Here is a 19780-nt window from a genome sequence, read left to right as displayed (position 1 = left end):
CTTCTCGTGCGATCAGCCACCCCTGTGCAAATCCCCAATTTAGAACCTCAAATGACCATGGCACGCTTTCACTTGTGAGCCATGTTGTGCGCCCGCAGAGCACCGACATATGAGGTATTTCCATACTCAGGAGAATTGGCATTTCTGAGGGTCTTTTTCTACTTTTACCTTTTGTGAAAGTGAAAAATGAAGGGAAAACCCAGCATGTTAGTGTAAAAATTATTATTTTTTTTTTTAAACGAACATGCTGGTGTAGCCCCAATTTTTTTTTATTTTCAGAAGTGGTAAAAGAAGAAAAATCCCCCCAAAATTTGTAACACAATTTCTCCCGACTGCAGAAATACCCCATATGTGCCCTTAAACTGTTGCCTTGAAATAAGACAGGGCTCCGGAGTGAGAGAGCTCCATGTGCATTTGAGGCCTAAAATTTGTGACTTACATAAGGCCGGTGCTATACAGTTGTTGGCTGTCTGGTCATGCTGGGAGTTGTAGTTTTCCAACATATGCTTGGCCACAGTTTTGAGACCACTACACAGTGGTCTCAAAACTGTGGTACTCCAGATGCTGCAAAACTATAACTCCCTGCATGCCCAGACACTGTCTGGGCATGCTGGGAGTTGTAGTTTTGCACCTGCTGGAGGGAGAGCACATACCTGCCGCATCACCACCGCCCGGCATCCACACACCCGCCGCTCCTGACGTTCCGATGAGCGCACATCGCACACACGAGAACCCGCCGCACCTGATCGCTGACCGGGATTAATCAGATGGGGTCCCAGAGTGTCAGGCGGAAGTGGTCTCCTGCCGGACACACCGGGACTTCAGCTGATTAACCCGCGCAGCGCCGCAGGAGCGCAGGATTACTGAACTCCATATATATATATATATATATATATATATATATATATATGTATACGGCACAATGCACAAAGGTATTGCGTCATCCACTGTATATATATATACGGTATTCTGCGAGAAGGGGTTAAGGAATGAGTGAAAGAAAAATCAGATAATTTTTCAGATACTGGACTACTCCTTTAAACTTATACTTTGTTGAAGCACCTTTTGATTTTATATCAACAATCAGAGTTTTTGTGCAGGAGTCTATTACCATGGCACATTGTGACGTTGCATTATTATCCCACACTTCCTTGCAGTAGTATTCCAAATCTGTCAGATTGCGAGGAGCTCTCTTTTGCACAGCCCTCTTTGGCTTACCAAAGGGACAGGGACCTAATACTCCCCCTTTATAAAGCATTGGTACGGCCTCACCTGGAATATGCTTTTCAGTTTTGGTCACCAGTCCATAAAAATTATGTTGTGGAGCTGGAGAAGGTGCAGAGACGCACAACGAAACTAATATGGGGCATAAAACATCTTAGCTATGAGGAAAGATTAAAAGAATTATATTTGTTTAGTCTTGAGAAGAGACGTTTAAGGGGGGATATGATCAACGTATTTAAGTATATAAATGGCCCATACAAAAAAAAAAAAAAGGGGAAAAACTGTTGCAGGTTAAACCCCCTCAAAGGACGAGGGGGCACTTCCCCTGTCTGGAGAAGAAAAGGTTTGGTCCCAAGGGGCAACACGCCATCTTTACCATAAGAACTGTGAATTTATGGAACAGTCTACCTCAGGATCTGGTCACAGCAGAAACAGTTGAAAACAGGGTTAGATACATTGCTAGAACAAAATAACATTAATGCTCATGCAGAAATATAATCACATCCCTTCCCCTTCATCCAAATATACCCTTTCCCTTCAATTCCTAGGTTGAACTTTGTGGACGAATGTCTTTTTTTGACCGTACAAACTATGTAACCCCACAGATGTTCAATTGAATTAATGTCTGGGCTCTGACTGGGCCAATGTTACTCCTCTTCTGGTGAAGCCATGCTTTTGTGGATTTGGGTGTGTGTTTAGGGCTGGCCCTACCATCATTGTCGGTAGGTCCGTAGGACACTCTGCTGCTTGAGGTTTTTTCTCTGCATAATTGAACCATATCCTGGTGCCCAAATTCTAATGCAGGCAGCCCTGTTACCCACTCCTATTTGTACTGATCGGCAATTTATATCACCACTCAGTACTGTATAGGAGCAGATAAGCAGGACTGGCTCCATAGGACCTTCTACCTACTGTGGGGGTGCTATGTGGGATTAATAACCTACCTGCCTATCTACTGGGGAGAGATTAATGGATTAATTAACTAACTACCTACTGGGGGAGGATTCTTCCTGCCTACCTAATGGAGGGGGGGGGGGGGGGGGATTAATTACCTGCCTACTTACTTAAATGGGCACTGTCATGAACACAAAAAATTGATATGTTGTAGTACTTAAGTACTACAACATATCTCTAAAATAGTTTAATTAAAAAAAGTGATTTTAAAACAGTTTAAAATCACTTTTAAATTCGGCCACTAGGGGTCACCCTCCTAGTGGCCGAATGCATTCAGCAGTGACGTCACCACTGAATTTCGACTCATTGAAGCCTGGCAACGAGTCGAAATTCAATCACTGCTGTGCTCGCTCCCGCCTGTCAATCAGACAGGCGGGATAGAGCGCTTTGAAGGAAGAGGACGCGCGCAGGCTCGGGGACAAGGTAAAGTATTATGTTCACTGTATTATCTATACTGTTCACCTATACAGTATGCCTCCAGTTTCCCCACTACAACTCCCAGCATGCCCTGGGAGTTGTAGTGGGGAAGCCTGGCACTGAATAGGTGAACTGAGGGGGAGTGGATTGAGCTGCGCGGCGGGGTGGGGTGGGGGGGTTGCGGGCTGCGCGGCGGTACTCTGGGTGAACTAAGGGGGAGGGGGAGTGAGTTGAGCGGCGTGACGGGGGCGGGCTGCGCGGCGGGGAGCGGTATGTGCTCCGGTGTTCACCTATACAGGGTGCCTCCAGTTGTTTCCCCACTACAACTCCCAGCATGCCCTGACAGCCAATAGATGTCAGGGCAAGCTGGGAGTTGCAGTGGGGAAACAGCTGGAGGCACCCTGTATAGGTGAACTACGGGCGGAAGTGTCGGCCCCAGCAGGCATCAGTGATGTGGTGCCTGCTGGGGAAGTCTGCCTGGTAGTGAGCATGCTACCAGGCAGACAAAAAAGCATTTTTTATATGTAAAAAAAATAAAATAATTAAAGGCAGGGAGGGGGTTAGGGATAGATGGGTAATAGGCAGGGACAGAAAAAAAAAAGTGATGGTGGGAGCTACCCTTTGAGGGGATCTTCTACCTAATAGGAAGAATTACCTACTTCCTAGGGGCATCTACCTACAGGATGTGAAGTTACCTACCCACAACCACCACCCAATCCCTATACCCCTCCCTCCCAAACCACTTACCTACTCACTCATACTATGCAGGGCACCAAGACATTGATGCGTTATTTGGGACACTGAGGGAAAATGTGGGCAATGTACTAGAAAAGTGTGGAGCCTGTCACCAGGCAGCACAATATTTTAGGGCTGATCGTTGTCGTTCTGAAAGATGAACTTTATCTTCTGCTTTCTAATAAACGCCTAAAGTTTCATGCCAACATTGCCTGGTATTTAGAACTGTCCATGATTCCATCCACCCTGACTAAGTCCCTTGTTCCAGCTGAAGGAAAACAGCCCCAAATCATGATGCTGCCTCCACGATTGTTCACTGTAAGTATGGTGTTCTTTAGATGAATTGTGGGTGGTGGTGTTTGGCGATTTTTGCACCAAACATACCTTTTGGAATTATGGGCAAAAAGTTTCACCTTGGTTTCATCAGACCGTCACACATCTTCCCACGTGCTTTTGGAGGACTTGATGTTTGTTTTTGAAAACTTTAGCAGGCTTAGATGTTTTTTTGCTACCGTACCCCATGGCCCATTCATATAAGGAACACGGGAGATTGTGGTCTCATGTAGCACATGGCCAGTACTTGTCAAAAATTCCTGCTGTTCCTTTAATGTTGAATGTTGCAGTAATCAAAAAATCCCATCTCAACAAAAATGGTACCGATAAAAACTGCACGTCACGGCACAAAAAATGGTCCCTCATACATACCCATATACAGGGCCGGACTGGGGACAAAAACCAGCCCTGGAAATTATTGCATGCCAGCCCCACAGCACTGTGTCATTGTGCCAGCCAACAGCCGGCATGCGGGCAGGCATATAAATATATATATATATATATATATATATATATATATATATATGTGTGCATATATAGTTTTTTCAAGAAAACAGCACCTGAATGCATTGAAGAGTGCAGGCAAGTGTAGGAATCCTGGTCACAAATCCACAGCGAATTTTATAAAGAAAAAGTTAAGTGGGTTTTATTCCAACATGTGAAGAGTTGCATGCAACGTTTCTGCTGGCTCACCCAGACATTGGGGGAGATTTATCAAAATCTGTCCTGAGGAAAAGCTGCCTAGTTGCCCACAGCAGCCAATCAGAACGCTGCTTTTATTTTGCAAAGGCCCTTTTAAAAATTAAAGAAGCAATCTTTTTATTTTTGCAAGAAACACAGATGTGCTGCAGTGATTCCTTCTCTCTCTCTCTCTCTCTCTCTCTCTCTTTCTCTCTCTCTCTATATAAATATATATATCTACACACACACTATCTATAGTATATTAATCTGTTTATTAATATATATAAATATAATGACACCCATACAATACAGCCAGTGGTATTTCCAGGGTTGATGTCACCCGGTGCGGTAGATAATAGTGTCACCACATACCTACACGCCCCCCCTCCCAAAGTAATTTTTTGGCCAGTTGTGACAGACGCCACTTGTGTAGCGCATTGTGAAAAAATCCAGTATAATAATCAAATATACCAATTGCCATAGAATGGGAAAGCGCTAAAGAAGTCTTCACCATTTAAAACTACAGCTCCCAGAATGACTTAAAGGGGTACTCCGGTGGAAAAAAAATTCTTTCAAATAAACTGGTACCAGAAAGTTAAACAGATTTGTAAATTACGTCTATTTAAAAATCTTAATCCTTCCAGTACTTATCAGCTGCTATATGCTCCTCAGGAAGTTCTTTTCTTTTTGAATTTCCCTTCTGTCTGACCACAGTGCTCTCTGCTGACACCTCTGTCCATGTCAGGAACTGTCCAGAGCAGGAGAGGTTTGCTATGGGGATTTGCTCCTACTCTGGACAGTTCCTAAAATGGACAGAGGTGTCAGCAGAGAGAACTGGGGTCAGACAGAAAGGAAATTCAAAAAGAAAAGAACTTCCTGTGGAACATACAGCAGCTGATAAGTACTGAAAGGATTTTCAAATAGAAGTAATTTACAAATCTGTTTAACTTTCTGGCACCAGTTAAAACATTTTTTTTCCCAGCAGAGTACCCCTTTGAGCAGTGATAAGGTTATGCTGGGAGTTGTAGTTTCACTCATCATAACTGTAGAACTTACAAGTGACTACAGCTCTGATGGGACATAGAGAGGAGAATAAACAATGATATCAGTGACAACAGGTGACGTCTTCTCTATAGTGAGGAGAATACACAATGATATCAGTGACTACAGGTGACGTCTTCTCTATAGTGAGGAGAATACACAATGATATCAGTGACTACAGGTGACGTCTTTTCTATAGTGAGGAGAATACACAATGATATCAGTGACTACAGGTGACGTCTTCTCTATAGTGAGGAGAATACACAATGATATCAGTGACTACAGGTGACGTCTTCTCTATAGTGAGGAGAATACACAATGATATCAGTGACTACAGGTGACGTCTTCTCTATAGTGAGGAGAGTACACAATAATATCAGTGACTACAGGTGACGTCTTCTCTATAGTGAGGAGAATACACAATGATATCAGTGACAACAGGTGACGTCTTCTCTATAGTGAGGAGAATACACAATGATATCAGTGACTACAGGTGACGTCTTCTCTATAGTGAGGAGAATACACAATGATATCAGTGACTACAGGTGACGTCTTCTCTATAGTGAGGAGAATACACAATGATATCAGTGACTACAGGTGACGTCTTCTCTATAGTGAGGAGAATACACAATGATATCAGTGACTACAGGTGACGTCTTCTCTATAGTGAGGAGAATACACAATGATATCAGTGACTATAGGTGACGTCTTCTCTATAGTGAGGAGAATACAGAATGATATCAGTGACTACAGGTGACATCTTCTCTATAGTCTTTCCTTATCTAATTCAGATGGTACATACTGCCAGGACTTGTTCCAGCTAAATGTTGACTCAGCAGAACGTTACGCCCAGATGGCTCCTCACTATGTCAGCGCATTCTGATCCTCTATATGAAAACAATAATCATTATAATACTGCCAAACACTGTATCCTTTGCATATAATACTGGCACACACCGTACCCTCTGAATATGATACTACTACACACTGTACCCTCTGAATATAATACCGCCACACACCGTACCCTCTGTATATAAAACCGCCACACATCATACCCTCTGTATATAAAACCGCTAGAGATGAGCGAACTTACAGTAAATTCGATTCGTCACAAACTTCTCGGCTCGGCAGTTGATCACTTATCCTTCGTAAATTAGTTCAGCTTTCAGGTGCTCCGGTGGGCTGGAAAAGGTTGATACAGTCCTAGGAAAGAGTCTCCTAGGACTGTATCCACCTTTTCCAGCCCACCAGAGCACCTGAAAGCTGAACTAATTTATGCAGGAAAAGTCACACACCGTACCCTCTGTATATAAAACCGCCACACACCGTACCCTCTGTATATAAAACCGCCACACACCGTACCCTCTGTATATAAAACCGCTAAACACCGTACCCTCTGTATATAAAACCGCCACACCGTACCCTCTGTATATAAAACCGCCACACACCGTACCCTCTGTATATAAAACCGCCACACACCGTACCCTCTGTATATAAAACCGCCACACACTGTAACCTCTGAATATAAAACCGCCACACACCGTACCCTCTGTTTATGAAACCGCCACACACTGTAACCTCTGAATATAAAACCGCCACACACCGTACCCTCTGTTTATGAAACCGCCACACACCGTAACCTCTGAATATTTTACTACAACACACTGTACCCTCCGAATATAGTACTACCACTACTTGCCATGCACCCTCTGAATACAATACCGTAATGTATTGTGGCCCATAAAAACCATACTACCCCAAAAATTCCTTATAATATACACTATGGCCGACATGTATAATTGTCTTTAGACAGTTTTTTGTGTCTAAAAATGGTGCAAAAAGGCGCAAGCAGGGTTTATTTGCGCCCTTTTTCTGCTTCAGTTGCAATCCACTGATTTTGGCAATACACATGATATGGACGGGTTTTATGAACTGCGTCTTTTTGTGAAAAGGTGCAAAAAAAGGCGCAAAGCCACTGAAAAGTCTCTAAAAACCACACCAGCCCAGACTTAGATTTTTTGTGTATGTGAAGAGAGAAATTTCAGAAAATGTGACCTGAACAAAATGTATCAAATGGTCTGCTAACTTTTAATAAATTTGGTGCTGCTACACAGAAAAATATTTCACTTACACCTACAATGATAAATGCCGGCCTATACCTCTGAAATGCAAAACACTCTGTGCTCCTCACATATAATGCACCCTGTCCTGTGCCCCTCACATATAATGCACCCTGAGGGACACATGACAGGGGGGGCATTATATGTGAGGGGCACATGTCAGGGGGCATTATATTGTGAGGGGCACAGGACATGGGGTATTATATATAAGGGGCACATGTCAGGGGGGCATTGTATATAAGGGGCACATGACGGGGGCATTATATGGGCACATGACACGGGGGGGGGGGGTCCTGTCATTTGTCCCCACATATAATGCCCCCCTGCCATGTGCCCCTCATATATAATGCCCCCCTGACATGTGCCCCTTATATATAATACCCCATGTCCTGTGCCCCTCACAATATAATGCCCCCCTGACATGTACCCCTCATTTATAATGCCCCCTGACATGTGCCCCTCACATATAATGCCCCCCTGTCATGTGCCCCTCAGGGTGCATTACATGCGGGGGGCACAGGACATGGGGCATTATATCTGAGGGGCACAGGACAGAGGGCATTTTATATATAAGGGGCATATGGCAGGGGGGCATTATATGGGCACATGGCGGGGGGGGGGTCCTGTCATTTGCCCCACATATAATGCCCCCCTGCCATGTGCCCCTCATATATAATGCCCCCCTGACATGTGCCCTTATATATTACTCCATGTCCTGTGCCCCTCATAATATAATGCCCCCTTGACATGTGCCCCTCACTTATAATGCCCCCTGTCATGTGCCCCCACATATAATGCCCCCTGACATGTGCCCCTCACATATAAGGCCTCCCTATCATGTGCCCCTCAGGGTGCATTATATGCGAGGGGCACAGGACATGGGGCATTATATCTGAGGGGCAAAGGACAGAGGGCATTATATATAAGCGGCAAATGACAGGGGGGCATTATATGGGCACATGACGGGGGGGGGTCCTGTCATTTGCCCCCACATATAATGCCCCTCTGCCATGTGCCCCTCATATATAATGCCCCCCTGACATGTGCCCCTCACTTATCATTTGCTTCCCCCCTTCTCACACCCGTCACCTTTCTCACACGCTGCGGGGGCTCCGTTCTTGAAGTGTCAGTAACAGCTGCGGGGACGTGATTTCCGGGCACCGGCGTGATGGTGTGGCCTGCCGTGGATGGCATCACTGCGGCTGTCACTGACACTTCAAGATCGGAGCAGCTGCAGCCCGCAGCGTGTCAGAAAGGTGACAGCTGACAGCTCCCGCTCCACCATGCTAACCGGAGCTTATAGCTCCTTCATTATGCGGCCGCTGCTGCTCTGCATACAAGGGCCTGATACTAGTATCAGGCCCTTGTATGTTAGTATATTGTAGTGTGCATGGGCGGCCGCTGCGGTCCGACCGAACTGAGCCGCAGCCGCGCTGAATATATAAAAACGGGTCAGTCTGATGGTGCCTGAATTGCTCAGGCACCATCAGACTGACCCGTTTTTATATATTGTGGGCCCCAGGCTGAGCGGCCCACCGGGAATTTTCCCGGTATCCCGCTAAGCCAGTCCGGCCCTGCCCATATACGAATAAATAATGTCATCGGGGTCCGAAGAGGACAATTTTAAAGGGGTTATCTACCATAAGGTGATTTTAGCACTTACTTGCCAGACAGTAATGGACATGCTTAGGAAGGAGTTGTGCTTGTTATGGGTCTAAATGGCCATGTTGTGAGATTACCATAACGCTGAGGCTTGTTATGGGGCTAAATGGCTATGTTGTGAGATTACCATAACACTGAAGCTATCTTTTTGTGAACTGTTGGGGTTCGTTCTCTCAAACAACAAATCCCATAATTCATTGTTTGTGTGAGGTCACTTTTTTCACTCTCAAACATCAGCTCTCCCACCCATTGAAACACAAATGAGCTGCAAAAGACCAATGTTTTCTAACCAGGGTGCCTACAGCTGTTGGAAAAGGATCTCTCACCCAGTGGTCGCTCCACCCATTGAAGCAGACATGCTTCCTGTCATCACCTGACTAGTAATTTAATTTCTCCAGTCACACTGCAACCTGGGAACACCTGAGACAACACTCATTTTGTATGCTGTTAAAGGGATACTCCGGTGGAAAACACATTTTCTAAACCAACTACACTAGCTTTACAATCTTTGTAGCATAGTCAAATAAAAAACAAAATCCTGGAATGCCCCTTTAAGCATACTCCTTTTCGTACAAAAAATTATAATGTTTTTTTTAGTAAAGTAGTAAAATAAAATAAAACCTATATAACTTGGATATTGTTATATAATCGTATTGACCTACATCATAATGTGTAATTTTTTACAAAAAATGCACCGGGTAGAAACGGAAGCCCTATTTATTTTCAGTTTAGCCCCACAAATACATTTTTTATGGTTTTGCCATAGATGTGGTAAAATAAATGATCGCATTACAAAGTACCATTAGTGGCGCAAAAAAAAAAAAAAAAAAACTCATATGGGTTTGTAGGTTGAAGATTTAAAGCGCTATGGCTAGAAGAAGAGGAGGAGGAAAAAACAAAAGTGCAAAAATGAAAACAACCTAATGTCCTAATGGGGTTAAAGGTGGAAAAAGTTCTGACATGATTTATCTTTGCCTCATTCTCGAACATAAAAAAAAAAAAAAAACGGACATTTTAACAAGAGTTAGTAGAATTTTTATATCCATCGTATATGCACAACAATGCTAACCACTTTAACCACTGGGCCACTTTGCTGTCCATAATATTTTAGGCTCCCTAGAGTATCCTATCCTGATTGTAGATACATAGGAAGACGGCACTCCGACTGGTGTCCAAAATAAGTGGGTTTTATTGGTCCCAAAACATACAAGTGATGCAACGTTTCGACCTAACAATAAGGTCTTAAGGTCAATAAGGTATTGTTAGGTCGAAACGTTGCATCACTTGTATGTTTTGGGACCAATAAAACCCACTTATTTTGGACACCAGTCAGAGTGCCGTCTTCCTATGTGTTTACATTGGATTATCAGCCGTGGTCGAGCTTGAGGTCTGGCACCCACCACCTTTAAAGGATATATCACTGTGCACCATCCACCTCTGCTACTTTGGACTATCCTGATTGTAGATATAACTTCTGAAGCAATTTTCAGATTTTCTTGTCATTTTTGTATTTTTTTTAAGGTTTTTCCTGTGTCCCTGATCGTTATGTGACCTCTTCCTGTCCTTTCTAACAGATACATGTAAATCCTTGTTTCTATCAAGCCAGTGGGAAAAGCACATTTGAACCCTTGCAAAGAAATGAATGGCGTTGGCTGCATCCTGGTGACTGTATTGCTTTCCTGCCAGACAAATACTTTTATAGAGTAATTGCAGAGAATCTATCAGAGGACGCCACATTGAGGTAAAGTAATGACTGCAGTATCCTGCTACAATGACTACCTGATTTATTTATTTTTTTCTAACCCTGTGCAGAGAATGAGCCATTATTATTCTCTTTATCATTGTGATGTATTTCCTTTACATTTCATTAATAATACTGAGCTTAATGCAAACTCTTCAGTCTTGCCAGATACTAAGCCATGGTTCAGAAAATCTGTTCACTTACTTTAAAGTCCTTCAACGTTCGTAATGTTTAGGCACCTTAAAAAGGATACCTATCATTTCATAAATCCAAAGAAAGCAGAATCACAGCACAACTCCAGGGATCCAGTCTTTCAAATCAGGGATGACATTTTATTGCACCATGCAGTAAACAGTGCAACATTTCAGCATACTGTTTACACTGTTTACACTTCGCACTGTTCACTGCTTGGTGCAATAAAATTTCAGCCCTGATTTGAAAGACTGGATTCCTATACAGTCATGGCCGTAAATTTTGGCACCCCTGAATTTTTTCTAGAAAATGAAGTATTTCTCACAGAAAAGGATTGCAGTAACACATGTTTATTCCCTTTGTGCGTATTGGAACTAAATAAAAAAACGGAGGAAAAAAAGCAATTTGGACATAATGTCACACCAAACTCCAAAAAGGGGCTGGACAAAATTATTGTCACCCTTAACTTAATATTTGGTTGCACAACCTTTGCAAAAAATAACTGAAATCAGTCACTTCCTATAACCATCGATAAGCTTCTTACACCTCTCAGCCGGAATGTTGGACCACTCTTCCTTTGCAAACTGCTCCAGGTCTCTCTTATTGGAAGAGCGACTTTTCCCAACAGCAATATTAAGATCTTTCCGCAGGTGTTCAATGGGATTTAGATCTGGACTCATTGCTGGCCACTTCAGACCTTTCTAACGCTTTGTTGCCATCTATTTCTGGGTGCTTTTTGACTTATGTTTGGGGTCATTGTCCTGCTGGAAGATCTCGAACGCAAACCCAGCTTTCTGACACTGGGCTGTACAGTGCGACCCAAAATCTGTTGGTAATCCTCAGATTTCATGATGCCTTGTACACATTCTAGGCACCCAGTGCCAGAAGCAACAAAACAGCCCCAAAACATCATTGAACCTCCACCATATTTCACTGTAGGTAGTGTGTTCTTTTCTTCGTAGGCCTCATTCCGTTTTTGGTAAACAGTAGAATGATGTGCTTTACCAAAAAGCTTTATCTTAGTCTCATCTGTCCACAAGACATTTTCCCAGAAGGATTTTGGCTTACTTAAATTCATTTTGGCAAAATGTAGTCTTGCTTTTTAATGTTTCTGGGTCAGCAGTGGGGTCCTCCTGGGTCTCCTGCCATAGCATTTCATTTCATTTAAATGTCGACGGAGAGTTCGCGCTGACACTGATGCTCCTTGAGCCTGAAGGACAGCTTGAATATCTTTGGAACTTGTTTGGGGCTGCTTATTCACCATCCGAACTATCCTGCGTTGACACCTTACATCAATTTTTCTCTTCTGTCCAAGCCCCGGGAGATTAGCTACAGTGCCATGGGTTGCAAACTTCTTGATAATGTGGACAAAAGCAAAATCTAGATCTCTGGAGATGGACTTGTAACCTTGAGAGTGTTGATATTTTTCCACAATTTTGGTTCTCAAGTCCTCAGACACTACTCCTCTTTCTGTTGTCCATGCTTAGTGTGGCACACACACACACACACACACACACACATGCAAAGACTAAGTGAACTTCCCTCCTTTTTATCTGCTTTCAGGTGTGATTTTTATATTGCCTACACCTGTTACTTGCCCCAGGTGAGTTTAAAGGAGCATCACATGCTTGAAACAATCTTATTTTTCCACAATTTTGAAAGGGTGCCAATAATTTTGTCCAGCCCATTTTTGGAGTTTGGTGTGACATTATGTCCAATTTGCTTCTTTTTCTCCCTTTTTTTGTTTAGTTCCAATACACACAAAAAAAGAAAAGAGGCGGAGGCGCTCCTTGTGGAGTAAAATCACTTCAATGTGGAAGGAATAGGGGGAGAAATCACCGCTTACCCGACATAGATGTGTAGCCCATACACAACAATGGAGATTGCGTGGATTGATAGTTCGCAGTCTGCAGCCTTCCTGATATGGACAGTAATCGACAAGGGCGGGCTTTTCGTGGAAACCAGAATGTAAGAACTCTTTAACCTACTGTGGATCCCTACATCACTCACACTTATCTCTGAGAAGAGGAACCCTTTGATTTAAGCCGCACATCCACTATTTGTAATTTGATCTACTTGCTTCTCAGCATAATTTCAATTTCAATTTTGATCAAAAAGTACAAGCCCACTCACCACGTCACGGCCACCTCGTTATAGTGGGTCCCTAACCTGACACTGGCGTAGCACCCGGCGGCGACCACTGCCTTCGAGACCCCATGCCCAACGGGGGGAGCGACCCAGTGGCCAGGCAGCCCCACTACTGCCCGACCAAGCCTCTGGCTCCGGGCCACTCCACCCCACAGACAAAGCATCACAGAAACAACGGATGCCATAGAGAACCACACCAGTATGAAACCTACCATTGTCTGGGAGAATGGTAGGAGGAAACCCTTATGCAGTTTCCTGCCAATTAAAAATGCCTTTTTTTTATTAACCACAGCTACTTATAGAAATACCTTATAACTGCACACTTCATCCATTCCTTTCGGGTCGATTGTCGCTAACTCCGTAATCCAATATGCCTCCCGCCTCAATAAAGCTTTTTTATTTTCATCTTTATTGTTTCTTTTTTAAACTTCTTCTATTATCTGCCATCTGAGATCTAATGTTTTGTGTCCAAATTGTTTAAAGAGTCGTGCTACGCTTGTTTTTCCATGTTGAGTTTGTTTCATTCCCTCCGATTCCAAGTGTGAATACCTTCTTATCATTGATTTGTGTTCACCAAGTCTTACTTTAATTTGTCTTGAAGTTTGACCGACAAGCTTTGCCGCATGGGCATTTTAGAAGGAAAATCACATTGGAACTCAGACAGGAATAAAAACTTTTATTTTATATTTTAGTACCTTTTGTAGGATGATAAATGCAATCACTTCTAATGACAATGGGTACATGATAGACACGGATATGTGCCTTTCTTTTTTGTTGCTAAAATATCTTGTTTTTTAATTTTTGGGTTTTTATATCACTTCTTATCAATCTTTCACCTATTATTTTGCCTTTTTTAAAGGCAAACAATGGGGGATCTTTACATCATTTTCCACATTTTGGATCTGCTTTTAGAACCTTTCAATATTTTTTTATTGCATTTTGTATTATTTTAGAACGCTTATCATTGTACATTATTCTATCCACTTTATGTATTTTTTCCGATCTTTGTCTATATTTTTCTCTTCATGTTTTTCCGACTTCCTCTGCTATTATTTCCACTTCTCTACTTTTATACCCTTTTCCCACAAATTTTTCTATAAATGTTATTTTATTTTTATTGTATTCTTCATCGTTACTAGATATTCTTCTGGCTCTACTGCACCCACAGAGCACTTTACATCCACCTATTTTCTTACTCGAGAGAAATTGGGTTACAAATTTTGGGGGGCTTTTTCTCCTTCTACCCTAAAAAATTAAGATTTTCAATTTTCTCCTTCTATTTACTGCTATTCCTGTGAAACACCTAAAGGGTTAACACACTTTCTGAATGTCATTTTGAATACTTTGAGGGGTGCAGTTTTTATAATGGGGTCATTTATGGGGCATTTCTAATATTAAGGCCCTTTAAATCCACTTCAAAACTGAACTGGTCCCTGAAAAATTCTGATTTAGAAAATGTTGTGAAAAATTGGAAAATTGCTGTTGAACTTTGAATCCCTCTGATGTCTTCCAAAAGTAAAAAAATGTCAACTTTATGATGAAAATATAAAGTAGACATATTGGATATATGAATGAATATATAATTTATTTGGGATGTCCACTTTCTTTATAGCAGAGTGTTTCAAAGTTAAAAAAATGCAATATTTTCAAATTTTTCATAAAATTTTTGCATTTTTCACCAATAAATGAAGCAAGTATAGACAAAAAAATTACCACTAACATAAAGTAGAATATGTCACAAAACAACAGTCTCGAAATCAGAATGAAAAGGGAAAGCATCTAAGAGTTATTAATGCTTAAAGTGACAGTGGGCTTAAGGTGAAAATGGGCTGGGTCCTTAAGGTTTGTAATATAAGGTTTGTGGTAAAAATGTCAGTTTATTTTCTTAAAAATAAACACTATCAAAACATATGGATCTTTATATGTGAAGCCTTCAAAATAGGGTCATGCTTTAGCCTTTTAAAATGAAGTATTGATTGATTTGAGTTATAATCCCCGTAGGTCAGTATATCTCCTGCCATTGAATTTCTGATCTAATTTCTGATCTGAATTATTGAATGCCATCTAGAAATTGGAATCCCCTGTGACCGTTGTATGACTCGGTAGGCTTCATATGTCACCTTTAAAGCACAACTGTCGACAATTTTTAATACCCCAGACTACTACTATTTTGTTACTGATGAGCATAAAATAAATGTGGCTATGTAGCAGTCAGGTACAGTCGGATCGGCGTGGCGTGTGGACCGCAAAGCCCCGCCATGACACGCCTATCCTTGCTTTCAGTGCTGAGACCGCTGGGCAGTAAGACACAGCAGTTCACAGCACATGCGCCTTCCCTGCCGGCTCTGACGTGCTGTATTGGACAGCGGGAGGGAGCGTAGTGAGCGGTCTCAGCGCTAAAAGCAAGGATAAGCTTGTTGGCGGCAGGGCTTTGCGGTCCCCAAGCCACACCTATCCGACTGTGCCTGACTGCTGTGTAAAATGATTATTTAACTTAGAAAGCTCTGAAAATTGCCGATAAAGGTATAGCCACATTTACTTTATGCTCATCAGTAGCCAAATGGTAGTAGTCTTGGGGGTTAAAAATTGACAACAGTTGCGCTTTAGAATTTTTGGTTGAATTTGTTACAATTAATTTCACAAGTAAAAACTGACTGGCTTTACTAAAGGAAACCTACACATTTAATCCACAATTATAAACCTCATTGGCATGTAGCAGTTAAGAGTATACAATAGTGCTTAGGTGACACTGTAGTAGTCCAGACAAGAACTACCAGAAAAAGTGTGCATGTTAAAGGGGTACTCCGCTGCTTAGCGTTTGGAACAAACTGTTCCGGATGCTGGAGCCTGTGCCAGGAGCTTGTAATGTCATAGCCCTGCCCCCTCATGACGTTTCGCCCCGTCCCCTCAATGCGAATTTATGGGAGGGGGCGTGACAGCCGTCACTCGCCCTCCCATAGACTTGCATTGAGGGGGCGGGACGTGACGTCATGAGAGGGTGGGGCTATGACATCACGAGCCCCTGGCGTCTGCTCCAGCGTTCGGAACAGTTTGTTTCAAATGCTGAGCAGCGGAGTACCCCATTAATAAAGGTAAATTACAAAATTGTATCACTTTTTTTTAAGCGGTGCATTTAACAATTTTTTTCAGAGTGCCCCTTTAATGCACCTTCAATTTCAAAGTAATCAGAGTGAGAAAAAGTTGCGGTCGGCTTTGAACAATCAGTTCTTGTGATACTTCTGTGGAGGGTTACCCTTTATCTACACCTTCAGAAGTGCTTGGGGCAGTTTTTAGTAAATGTGCACCTTTTTTCTTTTACATATTTCCCAGGAAACCTTTTCCTTATGAGGACGGCCTCATGATATCGGCGGAGGCTGAGGCCATCTGTCTGTTGATGATTTGTCATTGGGAGAATTCTATTATACCGCAACATTTCATCTTAGCTCTTGTAGCATTTATGCAAATCTCTTGTACTTCCATTAATTAAGGAAGCTGTACAGATATATATTCTCTATGGTGCAAGGAAAACATGGAAATAAACTATACAGGGAGACATTATCCACTTCTCATTATACAGTGTTATCTTCTAATTGTATTGTGTTGTTTCCTGCATTTATTCACTCATTACAACATGTCATAGTCCATCTGCTGGGTTAGTAATATAAATGTGAAGCGGTTATCTGTTAGCTTTGTGTTTACACATAGGAGGCATGTTGTGTGTGTAATATCACACATATATACAAAACCAGCCTCAGCCTATAAGCATTTGTACCAAGTATATTAGTTGGGTTTAACTTTTTTTTCATGTCAGAGATGAACAAAATGAATGATAGCTTTGTGAACTGAATCGGGGTTCCTAGCCACACAGGAATGCAATGCAGCCCTTATCTATCCACTGCAGGGAGACATATAGCTTCACAACTGGTTTTCCAGACTGTTCTAATAGATAACTATGATGAACGGCGCAAAGAACCAGCTTAAAGGGAATCGGTCAGTTGCATTTTCTGCTAAATGCTGCAGACACTGTTGAGTAGCTTAAATATAAAGGCAAACTGTACCATTTCTGAAAGCTGATGGTGCTTGTAGAACTTATTAAATTGCCTTTTTATTTCTCAGCCAAGTATCAGGGAGGCGAATCCAAGTTGCTCAAGTGCCACAACCTGGCATATCTCCTTGGTCACCCTCATCTCCAAGTCCCTCATAGATTTATGCACAGAGCTTATTACCTACACTCAGCTGTCATTTAACCGGCAAACATACCTGGCGGGCCGATCAACCTGCCAGGGGTGCAGAATGGTTTTCAGAGCAGCCCGAGACCTTAGCCTTGCTGTACCAGCAGAGCCTAGATAATGTGAATCACCTAAACAAGTAAAACAATGTTCAAAATAATAAAATCCCCCCTAATAATAAAAATTCTCACCTATTATCCAAATGTAAAAGCATAAAATCAACATATTTGGTTAATGCCGCATGCGATTACATTTTCTCATTCCTGATCCTGCACAGTTAATGGTGTAAATGCAAAACAATAGATGATTTTTGATCATATCAGAGAATTTTATTTATAAAAAGTAATCAAAAAGTCAAATAGTATAAAAAAGAATTAGTATCTGTAAAAACAGTGCAAGCGACGCAAATAAGCCATAACACAGCTTTGTAGGTAAAAAAAATTTTTTTTTTTAAGTTATAGCGGTCAAAATCCCAGCTCCTAACTTTTTTTTACTTCTTACGCCTAGATCCAAAACAATTTTGTCAAGCCCTGTTCTACTCCTAGATTTAAAACTATGTAGTCAAGCCATGCCCTAAGTTCTATGAGATTTGTGTGCAGAAAATTAGGGATCGACCGATAATCACGATTTTGGACATTATCGGTATCGGCAATTACCTTGCCGATATGCCAATAATGCCCCGCCCCCCGGCCAGAGACGACCGTCGCCCCATTGCCTCCCCCCATCCTCTGTCCACATACTGCCGTCACTGCCCCATTGCCTCCCCCCATCCTCTGCTCACATGGCGCTGCCCCATTGCCTCCCCCCATCCTCTGCTCACATGGCGCTGCCCCATCACCTCCCCCCCCATCCTCTGCCCACAATCCTCTGAAATAGCCGATAACTTATACCGGAATATCAGTATAAGTTATCGGCTATCGGCCTGAAAGGTGACAGATTATCGGTATCGGGCCTAAAAAATCGATATTGGTTGATCCCTACAGAAAATCTGCAGTATGTCCACAGGTTACTGCACTGTGGCAAATCCACACCAAATTGTGAAGGTTTTGGTGTGGATTTGTTGTGGATATTCCACTTCTGATTTTGTTCTAATTCCACGTGTGTTCAGTGCAAATATTTTGTACATATATATTTTATTTGTATACATATACAGTATATTGATGTGGAGATAAATGCCATCTACTTTGCTGCTACTGTAAGAGTTGAGAATTACAAAGACACATCTCCACATTGCATATACTTGTGAACACTATATAGGGGGAGATTTATCAAAACCTGTCCATAGGGAAAGTTGCTGAGTGGCCCATAGCAACCAATCAGATCGCTTCTTTCATTTTTGAAAAGGCCTGAGAAAAATGGAAGAAGCGATCTGATTGGTTGCTATGGGCAACTGGACAACATTTCCTCTGCACAGGTTTTGATAAATCTCCTCTAATTGTTTTAGAATATGTTTTAGCGCAATAAATACCCTGCATAGACATTAATTAAATTAAAATAAATTCCTGCTGCCACCTGCCCCAGGGAGGGGGGGGGGGGGGGGGGGTTGTGTCGGCGACATATGAGCAGACTGAATATTGTTTTATTGTGATATTCAGTCTGTATGCCATAAGATCCAAAGACAGAAATGTAACATTTTATATTATTTGATATGTATGTTGGGAATGAAGTATCTCGTATACTGACATACATACAGGATAGCACCTACAAGTGTCACATCTTTTCTTCCTTTTAGAAGGCTTGTTCAAGATCTTTTCTTTAAATTTTTACAGGAATAGTCAAGGATATGATGAAGAATGTGAATTAAATGAAAACTCCCCCTGCCCTCCAGTAAATCCTGAAACATCAGCAAAATCTTTTCTACAAGAGCCTTCGTCACTGTCAGCAACAAGCAACACTAAGAACAATGGAAAGCTCTGCAACGATGTGGTATGCTTTTTATTTTTGTGTTACCTAGATTTTTTTTATTGATGAGAGCCACAGACTGAAACATTTTCTGTTTTTTGTGCTTGTCTTTTTTCTCCTTTTTTTTGCCTGAAATTTCTGAACAGCATTTAGAGATATGCTTTACAGCAGCCTGGTAGACATCGGAAAGAGTAGGATACAGCTGACCTATTAACTTCTAGAGGAGAGTTTTCTGGGCATGCTCTGTAACCTGTGTAGGAAAGGAGGAGAAGGGAAATATTTCCATCACCTGTTGTGAATGGCCTGATCCTCTATTACCATTAGTACTAGTTACCTCCTTTTTGACAGAAAGTTTCAGCTTTTTATAAGGCTTAGTGGCACAAATGAAAACTGCTCATTTA

General features: G+C 42.1%; 1 protein-coding gene across 1 annotated transcript in view; it reads left to right on the top strand.

Annotated features, from left to right (window-relative positions):
- The window catches only part of APLF (aprataxin and PNKP like factor), a 174623-nt gene that overhangs the window by 37610 nt on the left and 117233 nt on the right, over positions 1-19780 (top strand). The window contains exons 3-4 of the mRNA XM_056567904.1: positions 10742-10908; positions 19247-19403. Of these exons, the coding sequence (XP_056423879.1) occupies positions 10742-10908; positions 19247-19403 (324 nt within the window). The remainder of the gene's footprint in view (positions 1-10741; positions 10909-19246; positions 19404-19780) is intronic.

The sequence above is a fragment of the Hyla sarda genome, chromosome 3 (genome assembly GCF_029499605.1).
Source record: "Hyla sarda isolate aHylSar1 chromosome 3, aHylSar1.hap1, whole genome shotgun sequence".
In the NCBI taxonomy this organism is placed as follows: domain Eukaryota; kingdom Metazoa; phylum Chordata; class Amphibia; order Anura; family Hylidae; genus Hyla; species Hyla sarda.
The sequence above is the reverse complement of the archived record's forward strand: the minus strand, read 5'-3'. Positions and strand labels throughout refer to the sequence as shown.